This window comes from Salvelinus alpinus, chromosome 12 (genome assembly GCF_045679555.1).
Source record: "Salvelinus alpinus chromosome 12, SLU_Salpinus.1, whole genome shotgun sequence".
NCBI classification, from domain to species: domain Eukaryota; kingdom Metazoa; phylum Chordata; class Actinopteri; order Salmoniformes; family Salmonidae; genus Salvelinus; species Salvelinus alpinus.
In genome coordinates, this window is record NC_092097.1 from 24,438,205 (window position 1) to 24,451,366 (window position 13,162).

Below are 13,162 nucleotides of genomic sequence, written 5' to 3' on the forward strand. Positions count from 1 at the left end.
GATCATTTATGATTATTGTTAAAAATGTGGTGATACATCATCATAATGTACTATTGTATTACATAGTCCAGCAAATTCACAGTTACAATATCTGATTATTGTTTATTGGGCTGGTAGGCCTATATTATTCTACTACGGTAATAAACATTGATATCGTAATCCTAATTATCATATTGAGGCATGCATAATAATATGTAGCGCATCTGAAATAATCTGAGATCCCGTCTCTGGTTCTAGGTTAGGGGTTTGTGCCTGGAGGAAGCGCAGTAATCAGTGCTGACTGAAGTTTCCTGTCTAACAGACTGGAGCTGTCTCCAGACAAGCGTTTGAGAGGAGAGAGAAAGGGAAGGTGAGAAAGAGAGGGTTGAGTGAAGTATGGACATGGCTGATGATATCCAAAGGTTCAAAGCTGATTTTTCTGCAACAGCTGACAAATCGGGAGTTTGGAAAGTTTAAAAACGTCTTTGGGGACTTTGTAAAGAGCCGAGCTGTAACTGTCAAACCTCTGTAAGCGCTCGGAAAGTTGCACCCGAGACAAAGACTGTTCTAGGGACTGCCCTTAGAGCTCGAACTTACATCTGCGCTGCACTGACAGGCGGAGGAACGGCACAGACTGAACTAGTGTCGCCGAAGGGGTTCGCTTTGAAAGGAGAGAAAAATTTATCGGACAAAGTCCTAAATCCACTTTTGCATCGAGAAATGCGCTAAAACTATTCCATGAAGGACTTTATGGAGACGAGAAGAAGAGTTGTGGTGTCTTCGAGACGCGAAAGTTAGATAAGAGGAGAGCCGAAGTGGAGTGGAGATCACCGGAGAGTGAGAGGAGAGTCTACCTGGGAAGGGGTCAGATAATGAATTAGCGAACACCGATTGACCTGTGTCCCACTCCCAGCCAACACTAAGTAAGTGGATTTGGGAGTTCTTGTCCAACTCCTTGCCGTTTGCTTTATTATAAATCGAGTTTGAACAGGACCCACAGGGTTGAGTCGGGCTGGCTTAGGGTGAGCATGCATGGACTCGTTAGGTAAACATAATGTGAAGATGCCTTCAGCTTAACACAGCTGTATACACTTGAGGACTTTGTCAACTTCATAACGTTTTCTAACATATTTAAATGTTTTAAAATAGCATAAGTCATTAAGAGTTTGATAACATTTCGATTTTATTATCATATCACCTTTGTAGGATGCACATATTGCAGATGCAATTGAGATAATATGCTATTGTAACTGTAAAGCCATTTCAGATTACTAAAAGTGCAGAAGCCCATTGAATATATAGACTTTTGTTGACCATGGTGAAATCAATTATGGCCAAGAAAGTTCTAGAATGAGTCCAGATAGTCATGACTCATGAGAAAGGAGAAGTGGAGATTTGTGTCACATGAGAGTACAATACATGAAATATGAATAGCCTATGTGAATGGCTGACTGGCTGTGCTATATATTGAGCTGTGACAGAGGCCTTGCGTGTGTTTTGCATGAGGAGTGTGAGGGTGCGGAGGCACAGCTGTCCCACAGAGATGGTCACGAACATGCAGCTGAGCTGGCACTCTCAAATCCCTCGAAGTTGGCCAACTTCTGAACTTTATACACTGTTAGGATTCTGAAACATTTTCAACATTCTGAAGAAAGGGTAATTTATGAGATGTAAATACTCAGTACCAACACTGCATGGTAATTTATGAGATGTAAATACTCAGTACCAACACTGCATGGTAATTTATGAGATGTAAATACTCAGTACCAACACTGCATGGTAATTTATGAGATGTAAATACTCAGTACCAACACTGCATGGTAATTTATGAGATGTAAATACTCAGTACCAACACTGCATGGTAATTTATGAGATGTAAATACTCAGTACCAACACTGCATGGTAATTTATGAGATGTAAATACTCAGTACAAACACTGCATGGTAATTTATGAGATGTAAATACTCAGTACCAACACTGCATGGTAATTTATGAGATGTAAATACTCAGTACCAACACTGCATGGTAATTTATGAGATGTAAATACTCAGTACCAACACTGCATGGTAATTTATGAGATGTAAATACTCAGTACAAACACTGCATGGTAATTTATGAGATGTAAATACTCAGTACAAACACTGCATGGTAATTTATGAGATGTAAATACTCAGTACAAACACTGCATGGTAATTTATGAGATGTAAATACTCAGTACAAACACTGCATGGTAATTTATGAGATGTAAATACTCAGTACAAACACTGCATGGTAATTTATGAGATGTAAATACTCAGTACCAACACTGCATGGTAATTTATGAGATGTAAATACTCAGTACAAACACTGCATGGTAATTTATGAGATGTAAATACTCAGTACAAACACTGCATGGTAATTTATGAGATGTAAATACTCAGTACCAACACTGCATGGTAATTTATGAGATGTAAATACTCAGTACCAACACTGCATGGTAATTTATGAGATGTAAATACTCAGTACAAACACTGCATGGTAATTTATGAGATGTAAATACTCAGTACCAACACTGCATGGTAATTTATGAGATGTAAATACTCAGTACCAACACTGCATGGTAATTTATGAGATGTAAATACTCAGTACCAACACTGCATGGTAATTTATGAGATGTAAATACTCAGTACCAACACTGCATGGTAATTTATGAGATGTAAATACTCAGTACAAACACTGCATGGTAATTTATGAGATGTAAATACTCAGTACCAACACTGCATGGTAATTTATGAGATGTAAATACTCAGTACAAACACTGCATGGTAATTTATGAGATGTAAATACTCAGTACCAACACTGCATGGTAATTTATGAGATGTAAATACTCAGTACCAACACTGCATGGTAATTTATGAGATGTAAATACTCAGTACCAACACTGCATGGTAATTTATGAGATGTAAATACTCAGTACAAACACTGCATGGTAATTCGATTTTTGGTTTGTTTGGTAGATTTTCTCTCCTTTTTCCGTTTCCATGCTGAGGGTGCTCTGCTGATTGGTGTACTGAGGGTGCTCTGCTGATTGGTGTACTGAGGGTGCTCTGCTGATTGGTGTACTGAGCATGATCTATGATTGGTGTACTGAGCATGATCTATGATTGGTGTGCTGAAGGTGCTCTGCTGATTGGTGTACTGAGCATGATCTATGATTGGTGTACTGAGGGTGCTCTACTGATTGGTGTACTGAGCATGATCTATGATTGGTGTACTGAGCATGATCTATGATTGGTGTACTGAGCATGATCTATGATTGGTGTGCTGAGCATGATCTCTGATTGCTGTACTGAGCATGATCTATGATTGGTGTGCTGAGGTTGCTCTGCTGATTGGTGTACTGAGCATGATCTATGATTGGTGTACTGAGCATGATCTATGATTGGTGTACTGAGCATGATCTATGATTGGTGTACTGAGCATGATCTATGATTGGTGTACTGAGCATGATCTATGATTGGTGTACTGAGCATGATCTATGATTGGTGTACTGAGGATGATCTATGATTGGTGTACTGAGCATGATCTATGATTGGTGTGCTGAGCATGATCTATGATTGGTGTACTGAGCATGATCTATGTTTGGTGTGCTGAGCATGATCTATGATTGGTGTGCTGAACATGATCTATGATTGGTGTGCTGAGGTTGCTCTGCTGATTGGTGTACTGAGCATGATCTATGATTGGTGTACTGAGCATGATCTATGATTGGTGTACTGAGCATGATCTATGATTGGTGTGCTGAGCATGATCTATGATTGGTGTACTGAGCATGATCTATGATTGGTGTGCTGAGCATGATCTATGATTGGTGTGCTGAGCATGATCTATGATTGGTGTACTGAGCATGATCTATGATTGGTGTACTGAGCATGACCTATGATTGGTGTACTGAGCATGATCTATGATTGGTGTACTGAGCATGATCTATGATTGGTGTACTGAGCATGATCTAATGTTTTTGTCTTGTAACACTAGAGACAAAACGTGCCATCTGAGAGTGGATGTAGGTTTTCTGACTATATCTCCATTTCTCTGTCTCAGGCTTGACTCCTGTTCCCCCAGCCCCAGTGAGCCATGCCAATGGATGTGGAGAGGAGCCCTCCTGTCAGCTCACCTGAGCCCCCTGATGATGGGGACCCATGTCCCCCCACTCTGCACCCCGACCCCCCCACGGACACCCCAGTCTCCACCCCCAGTCCAACCCCCACACCCACCACAGGTGAGTGATCTGTAGTGTCATTGACAGTACTCCAGGTCTAAGGGAAGGCAATGTCACTGCACGATGCTAAGCTCCTTTGAAAAGTGCCATCCTGTACATAAGGACAGAGCAGGAAATAAGGAGGCCCCATTCAAATACTATAAACATGTATCCTTCCTTGGAGTCTGAAAGAGAAGAGGACGCCACATCAGATAACTGAGATGCATTGTCAATTGTGCAGTAGTACATGCACATGCAATGTTTGCCTGTGTGTGTGTGTGTGATGAGTTGGAACATGCCTGTCTAAGTGGATGGGGGACGTGATTACCATCAACAGTGATTGTCTGGATGTTGAAAGGCCTCTGCTATGGTTTGGAGTGTGGTTGTGTGTGAGTATGCATGTGCATGTGTGTGTATATGGCATGCATTCATTGATGTGAGAGAGAGAAAAAGAGAGAGGGAGAGCGAGAGAGAAAAAGAGAGAGAAAAAGAGAGAGCGAGAAAGAGATACATACAATCACAAGAAGACTGAGAGAGAATAATCCCTGTCAGAGTGAGGGGCTGGTGGTTGAGTGTTGAAAGGGACTGGTGTGTGTATACTGTATGTGTGTATGTCTGTATTACACAGTCCTGTGTGGCTCACTTGGTAGAGCATGGCACTTGCGATGCCAGGGTTGTAGGTTTGATTCCCATGGGGGACCAGTATGAAAATGCATGTACTCACTACTGTAAGTCGCTCTGGATAAGAGAATTTAGCGACTGCTAAATTACGTGTATGTATTATGTGTGTTTAGTAATGAGAGAGAAGGCTTCTTCACTCATGTGATCCCTGAAAGGGGGATGGTTGTGTGTGTTGCCCTAAGCAATGTGTTTGTGCTCCTAGTGGAGTAGACATAGAGGCAGTCTGTACAGTAGGTGATATTGAAGATTCTCTCTTCCTTCCAGGACACCTAACTAAGCTCACTGTCAAACCCAACAGTAAGACTACTGTGTGCGCGTGCACACGAGTTGTGAGCTGCAGCATTATGGGTGATATAAGGGTCACCTGGGAATTTTGGGAATGGCGGTTCTCGTTGTCTTCTGAAGCGTGACAAAGAGTCTGATTGGTCATGGTGAGATTGATTGACAGGCGTGAGGGAGGAGGTGGGTGGGTGTCTGTGTGTGAAAGATTCTATGTTTTCATTGGCTAGAATTGTCTTCATTTGTTTCATCTCTATTTGCATCCAAAGTCTCCAGGAAGTCCTGTTAAGAGTACAGAGCTGTTTAAGATAGAGGGAGGTGTGGTTAGGAGTTAGGGAAGTGAAATGGGATGTCAAGTGGTTTGTTGCCATGGGAACCCACCACAAAAATCCTCTGTGGTGGGAGGAGACTTCTACAGGGCAAGTCTCGACCCAGAACATTAGGATCTAGATTTTAGAAGAACACAATAACATACGAACATGTGGATGCATGTGTGTCTGTCTACCACACACATGCACAAGCACACACATACCACACCACAACACACACCTCCGAAGCTTTGTGACTAATCATCAGAAATGTAAGTAGGCCAGCATTTCCCAAACTATGGGTCACGACCCTATGTGGGGTCGCCTGATTTGAAAATCGGGTCACGAGTGAGAATCAAAAAATCGAATACAAGTCGTGCTTGGTTCATAGACCCGTGTTATGTCAGAAACCTCAGGTAGCCGCTAGAAGTGGTTGTAATAAACAGAGTGGTTTCTATTTTCTTCCTACAAATGTGGCTCTATCCGCTGAACGGTTAAGCTACAAAATATTATGACCCCATCACTGAAAGATAAGACTCGCAGGAACTGAGAAAAAAATTACGAAATAAAAAGTTGGGTCACAAAGAAAAAGCCTCATGTGTCTTCTGTTTCCCTCAAGCTGCATAGGACTCATTAGAACAGAGAGGACAGGACCAGACACTAAATCAGACTGGGGCTAAAAGAACATCATCAATGATGATTTCACTTCAGATTGAAATACTGTCAAAAGTACTTTCAGACTGATTTGTAATATACTGTCATATTCCCAATTTAAAAAATAAACATTGGCCTTTATTTACATCACTTTGATTGCAAAATGTTTTGACATCAGAAATGGGTCGCGGCCCAAAACTGTGGGAACCCCTGAAGTAGGCCATAATATGATAATTAGTCATATTATTTAAGGTAATTAAGTTGTCTTGTGTTTAGTTTCAGTCTTCACCGAATGTGTTGTCCTCAACATGCAGTTCTCCCTAACCACTAGCTCCAGGTACAAGTTACCCGTAACCACCTAGAAAGGGGCGCGAAGGAGGTGGGTTGATTTGGGACGATGGGTATGAGTTTAGGTGGGTGAGGAAGAGGAGGGGATGAGAGTGGGGAATGAAGACTGGCTTCACTGCCACAGAGGGTAACAAGGACCTGCTTTCATCACTTACCTGCCCCCCACACCCTCCCAGAATACCAGACCAGCACTGGACCCGTATCAGAAGAGGAGTACACACAGACACAAGGCCTATTGAGTTCTGCTACCTGAGTTGGTACCACAGGGATGTGTGTTTGTGTGTCGAGAGTGGTTCTGACTTCTTATTTGGTCTAGCTTCATCAGCAGCAGTGCTGTGCTCTGCCCAAAAATGTATTTTCTCTCTCTGTGCATCTACCCAGAGGTCTGATGGCACAGGAGGTAATGTGCTTGCCCTGTACAGGTAACTGCATGATTTCTGGTTCCCCAGCTATTCCCCCTCTATCACTACATACCCGCGAATGTATGCGAATGTTGATAGAACTCTCCCTCTCTCTATCCCATTCTAAATACCACCAACTGTATCTCTTACCTCTCTCTCTCTCTCTCTCTCTCTCTCTCTCTCTCTCTCTCTCTCTCTCTCTCTCTCTCTCTCTCTCTCTCTCTCTCTCTCTCTCTCTCTCTCTCTCTCTCTCTCTCTCTCTCTCTCTCTCTCTCCCATTCTAAACACCATCAACTATCTCCCTTCTCCCTGTCTCTCTCTCACTCCCCCATTCCACCTCTATCTGTCTTTTTCTCCTCTCTATAACTCTTAAAACCATGTGTGTGTGTGTGTGTGTTTGTTTGTATGATGTGTAATTTGCTTTCTTTCACTGATGGAAAAAATGTTGGTGCAGTTTGAGGCATTTTTATGACAAAGTTGAACTATGAAAAAGCATGGGAATTTGTTTTCCCAACCTCTCCAACTCTAATACACATTTGGCCCTCACTGAACTGGCCTACTGTAGCTGCTGGCCTAGAGAATGCAGGAAAGCACGGATGCAGAGGCTGTACTGCTCCTTAACCATGGCTGGTCCTTGGAGTGAAGATAATCTAGACATTGTTCTCCCCTACTGGAGCTCTAGGGATGTGTTTATTCCTGAGCTGGTTGTCTCTTTACTTTCATTTCTATGGTTTGATGCTTTGCAGATGGTGGTCTTAATGTTCAGTGCTTTGCTGAGGGTGTCTGCAGTGTGTTTAGAGTAGGGATGTCAAACGTTCAGGATGCCGCACAGACTATGGAGGCTCTGGTCTAGAACGTGCAGTTAAATGCAGTTTGAGAGAATTTTTAAACTCTCTAAATGGTTAAATGAGAGAGAAATAGATGTCGTTTGTGAGTGGGCAACATATACTATCATCTTAAACTGTTTAATTATTTTGGCATATTAAATCATTTTATGTTGGGATAACTTCCCTGATGTGGACAGTTTGTGTTACAACCTTACGCAAGCTTGCACATCCTTTTGACTTCAGATTTGTGATTTTAGAATATAAGTGTATAGTCATCACGATGAGATAAGATTGATTGGTTGAAACAGATCAATATCTTTGGTTTTGTACTGTTGATTTTGTAACACGCTCTGGGGTGCACAGGACTTTTCTAACTTAAATGGCACAAACATTTTTGGGCGGCTCTCTATAAAACATTTGTTGGCCACATACCAATACACGGATTTGACAGTCAAACTATCACTTAAAGTAAATAGCAGCCAACTGTTGTCACTGTCGATATCCTATGCCGCATCGTGATTCGCTGAAGTTAACTAACAGAAAAGTGGTTTGATCCCTTTTCCGTGTTGTCAGCCTCCCAAAATCAGGTTATTCCAAGTTTCCGTGAGGCCTTTGAATAGTTTTAAACAGAGTTACACCCCAAACATTTGCCCCCTGTTCTATTGATTTCAGCGTGATATTCATGGAAGTGATTAACTTACCACATGATTCAAAATGCAACACTTCAAAATGTATCTAGCTGTTTTCTACAAATGTACTCAATCAGGTAAAAACTGCTGTGATTTATTTATTTAGATGATATACCAGAAATCACTGCCTATTTCAAATCAAATCAAATGTTATTGGTCATGCACATGTTTAGCAGATGTTCTTGCGGTTGTAGTGAAATGTTTGTGTTCCTAGCATTGCAGTAGTATGTATTCACAACAATACACACACATGTAAAAGAATGGAATTAAGAAATATATAAATATTAGATTGAGCAATGTCGTCGTGGCATTGACTAAAATACAGTAGAATAGAGTACAGTATATAATGTACATATGAGATGAGTAAAGCAGTATGTAAACATCATTAAAGTGACTAGTGTTCCATTATTAAAGTGGCCAGTGATTATAAGTCTATGTATATAGACTGGTCCCGTGTGGCTCAGTTGGTAGAGCATGGCGCTTGCAACGCCAGGGTTGTGGGTTCATTCCCCACGGGGGGACCAGGATGAATATGTATGAACTTTCCAATTTGTAAGTCGCTCTGGATAAGAGCGTCTGCTAAATGACTTAAATGTAAATGTAAATATAGGGCAGCAGCCTCTAAGGTGCAGGGTTGTGTAACCGGGTGGAAGCCGGCCAGTGATGGCTATTTAACAGTCTGGTGGCCTTGAGATAGAAGCTGTTTTTCAGTCTCTTGGTCCCAGCTTTGATGCACCTGAACTGACCTCGCCTTCTGGATGATAGCGGGGTGAACAAGCAGTGGCTCGGGTGGTTGTTGTCCTTGATGATCTTTTTAGCCTTCCTGTGACATCGGGTGCTGTAGGTGTCCTGGAGGGCAGGTAGTTTGCCCCCGGTGATGCGTTGGGCAGATCGCACCACCCTCTGGAGAGCCCTGCGGTTGCAGGTGGTGCAGTTGCCATACCAGGCGGTGATACAGTCCGACAGGATGCTCTCATCTGTAAAGGTTTGTGAGGGTTTTAGGGGCCAAGCCAAATTTCTTCAGCCTCCTGAGGTTGAAGAGGCTCTGTTGCACCTTCTTCACCACACTGTCTGTGTGCGTGGACCATTTCAAATCATCCGTGATGTGTACGCCGAGGAACTTGAAGCTTTCCACCTTCTCCACTGCGGTCCTGTCGATGTGGATAGGGGCGTGCTCCATCTGCTGTTTCCTGAAGTCCACGATCAGCTCCTTTGTTTTGTTGACGTTGAGTGAGAGGTTATTTTTCTGGCACCACACTCCCAGAGCCCTCACCTCCTCCCTGTAGGCTGTCTCGTCATTGTTGGTAATCAAGCCAACTACTGTTATGTCGTCTGCAAACTTGATGATTGAGTTGGAGGCGTGCGTGGCCACGCAGTCATGGGTGAACAGAGAGTACAGGAGGGGGCTGAGCACAAACACTTGTGGGGCCGCCGTGTGTTGAGGATCAGCGAAATGGAGGTGTTGTTTCCTACCTTCACCACCTGGGGCGGCCCATCAGGAAGTCCAGGACCCAGTTGCACAGGGCGGGGTTCAGACCCAGGGCACTGAGCTTAATGATGAGCTTGGAACGTACTATGGTGTTGAATGCTGAGCTATAGACAATGAACAGCATTCTTACATAGGTATTCCTCTTGTCCAGATGTGATAGGGCAGTGTGCAGTGCGATGGCAATTGCATCGTCTGTGGATCTATTGGGGCGGTAAGCAAATTGATGTGGGTCTATGGTGTCAGGTAAGGTAGAGGTGATATGATCCTTAACTAGCCTCTCAAAACACTGCATGATGACAGAAGTGCGATAGTAATTTAGTTTAGGTACCTTTGCTTTCTTTGGTGCAGGAACAATGGTGGACATCTTGAAGCAAGTGGGGACAGCAGACTGGGATAGGGAGAGATTCAATTTGAGGACGTGGTTAGGGATGCCGTCTGGGCCGGCAGCCTTGCGAGGGTTAACATGCTTAAATGTCTTACTCACGTCAGCCACGGAAAAGGAGAGTCCTTGGTAGCGCGCCGCGTCAGTGGCACTGTTTTATTCTCAAAGCCGGCGAAGAAGATGTTTAGCTTGTCTGGAAGTAAGACGTCGGTGTCTGCGATGTGGCTGGTCTTCCCTTTGTAGTCTGTGTCTGAGCCGTTGAATTGTGACTCCACTTTGTCTCTGTCCTGACGTTTTGCCTGTTTGATTGCCTTAATGAGGGAATAACTACACTGTTTGTATTCGGCCATATTCCCAGTCATCTTGCCATGGTTAAATGCGGTGGTTCCTGCTTTCAGTTTTGCGCGAATGCTGCCATCTATCCACAGTTTCTGGTTTGAGTAGGTTTTAATAGTCACAGTGGGTACAACATCTCCTATACACTTCCTGATGAACTCAGTCACCGTATCCGTGTATTCGTTAATGTTATTCTCATAGGCTACCAGGAACATATCCCAGTCCGCGTGATCAAAACGATCTTGAAACGTGGATTCCGATTGGTCAGACCAGCGTTTAATAGACCTTAGCACGAGTACTTCCTGTTTGAGTTTCTGCCTATAGGAAGTGAGGTGCAAAATTAAGTTGTGATCAGATTTGCCAAAGGGAGGGCAGGGGAGGACCTTGTAGGCATTTTGAAAAGTTGAGTAGCAGTGGTCCAATGTTTTTCCAGAGCGAGTACTACAGTAGTCAATGTGTTGGTCGAACTTCAGTAGCGTTTTCCTCAAATTTTCTTTGTTAAAATCCCCAGCTACAATAAATGCAACCTCAGGATATGCAGTTTCCATTTAACATAAAGTCCAGTGTAGTTCTTTGAGGGCCGTCATAGTATCGGCTTGAGGGGGAATATACACGGCTGTGACTATAGCCGAAGAGAAATATATTGGGAGGTAATACGGTCGGCATTTGATTGTGAGGTATTTTAGGTCAGGTGAACAAAAGGACTTGAGATTTTGTATGTTATCACAATCACACCATGAGTAGTTAATCATGAAACATACACCTCCGCCTTTCTTCTTCCCAGAAAGTTCTTTATTCCTGTCTGTGCAATGTACTGAGAATCCAGCTGGCTGTAGGGACGGGGACAGTACATCCATGAAAGCCATGTTTCCGTGAAACAGAGTATGTTACAATCCCTGATGTCTCTCTGGAAGGAGATCCTCGTCCTGAGTTCGTCTACTTTATTATACAGAGACTGAACATTAGCGAGTAATATACTCGGAAGCGGTGGATGGTGTGCACACCTCCTGAGTCGGACTAGAAGTCCACTCCGAATACCTCTTCACGTCCGGTGGTGTTTTGGAGCAGCCTCTGGAATAAGTTTAATTGCCCTGGGAGGTACGAACAAAGGATCCAATTCGGGAAAGTCGTATTCGTGGTCGTGATGCTGGTGAGTTACCGCCGGTCTGATATCCAAAAGTTATTTCCGGCTGTATGTAATAAGACAAAAAACATTCTGGCCTAATAATGTAAGAAATGACACATTTAAAAAAAAAATACTGCAAAGTTGCTTAGGAGCTAGAAGCAGAGCTGCCATATCTGTCGGCGCCATCTTAACCATTTAGAGCTGTGTTGATGTTGAATTTGGTAGTGGAGATAGTGTCTATGTTAGATGCTTTTCTAATGGTCTTGATGCTTCTCTGATGTTGTCTTTGTTTCTTTTTAACGTAGACAAACACTAGGCTGTTGACAACGTCTCCTGGCAATAGTCCAATATCTGGACAGCAAATTCAAATTGCATGAAAGCCAGGAGACCTAACACACAGACAGACACTCAATGTCTTCACAATGCTGACCTTTGAAACCTCGTTAGCATAAAATTCCTGTTGATTCTGGGTGGCAAACAGAGATGCATGATCTCACAAACGTGTGTGTGTGTGTTTCTAACGTTTTTTCCCAGAAGAAGTCTGAGACAAAGTAGCACAATTAAATTCCTCTTAGGCCTGTTTAACAGCAGACAGTTTCAGTCTTTAATTAGCTTAAACTTCTGCTTCATTCCCTAGAAGCAACAATAATGTGGCTTTCTGGACTCATTCCAGCATTCCTCTTAGAATGTGCTTTTCTCTCAAGTGTGTGTTTGACTCCTGGCTGGGTTTCAGGGCAGATTAGGCTGCGCTGTTTCTCTCTCTCTGTGTGTGTGTGTGTGGGGGGGGGGGGGGGGGGTCATTGAGGATATGCCACAGAGGACAGGAGCATATCTCCATGACTAATTGTTTTCCTTTTGTCTTTTTAATGTCTTAATTACCCCTGAACCAACCATCACACACACACACACTCACAGGCTCACATTTTTCAGAGGGGGGAAATGGATGTAACGCTATATAACAAAGCTTATTTGACTGGAGGTATTTGGGGTGATCATTGAACATATGGATGGGATGAGAGGCCATACAGTTGAAGTCAGAAGTTTACATACACTTAGGTTGGAGTCATTAAAACTTGTTTTTCTACCACTCCACAAATTTCGTGTTAACAAACTAGAGTTTAGGCAAGTCGGTTTGTGCATGACACAAGTCATTTTTCCAACAATTGTTTACGGACAGATTATTTCACTTAAAATTCACTGTATCACAATTCCAGTGGGTCAGAAGTTTACACACACTAAGTTGACTGTGCCTTTAAACATCTTAGAAAATTCCGGAAAATTATGTCATTGCTTTAGAAGCTTCTGATTGGCTAATTGACATCATTTGAGTCAATTGGAGGTGTACCTTTGGATGTATTTCAAAGCCTACCTTCAAACTCAGTGCCTCTTTGCTTGACATCCTGGAAAAATCAAAAGAAATCAG

At 42.9% G+C, this 13,162-nt stretch overlaps 1 protein-coding gene across 2 annotated transcripts in view; it reads left to right on the forward strand.

Moving 5' to 3' along the window:
* Positions 1–304: 304 nt before the first annotated feature.
* Positions 305–13,162, forward strand: part of mdfi (MyoD family inhibitor) — a 44,234-nt gene continuing 31,376 nt past the window's right edge. The window contains exons 1-2 of one of the 2 annotated variants that reach the window (XM_071335454.1): positions 305–902; positions 4,063–4,240. In XM_071335454.1, coding sequence (XP_071191555.1) covers positions 4,096–4,240 — 145 coding nt within the window. In that variant the 5' untranslated portion in view covers positions 305–902; positions 4,063–4,095. The remainder of the gene's footprint in view (positions 903–4,062; positions 4,241–13,162) is intronic. The other variant, XM_071335455.1, reaches the window with a different exon arrangement.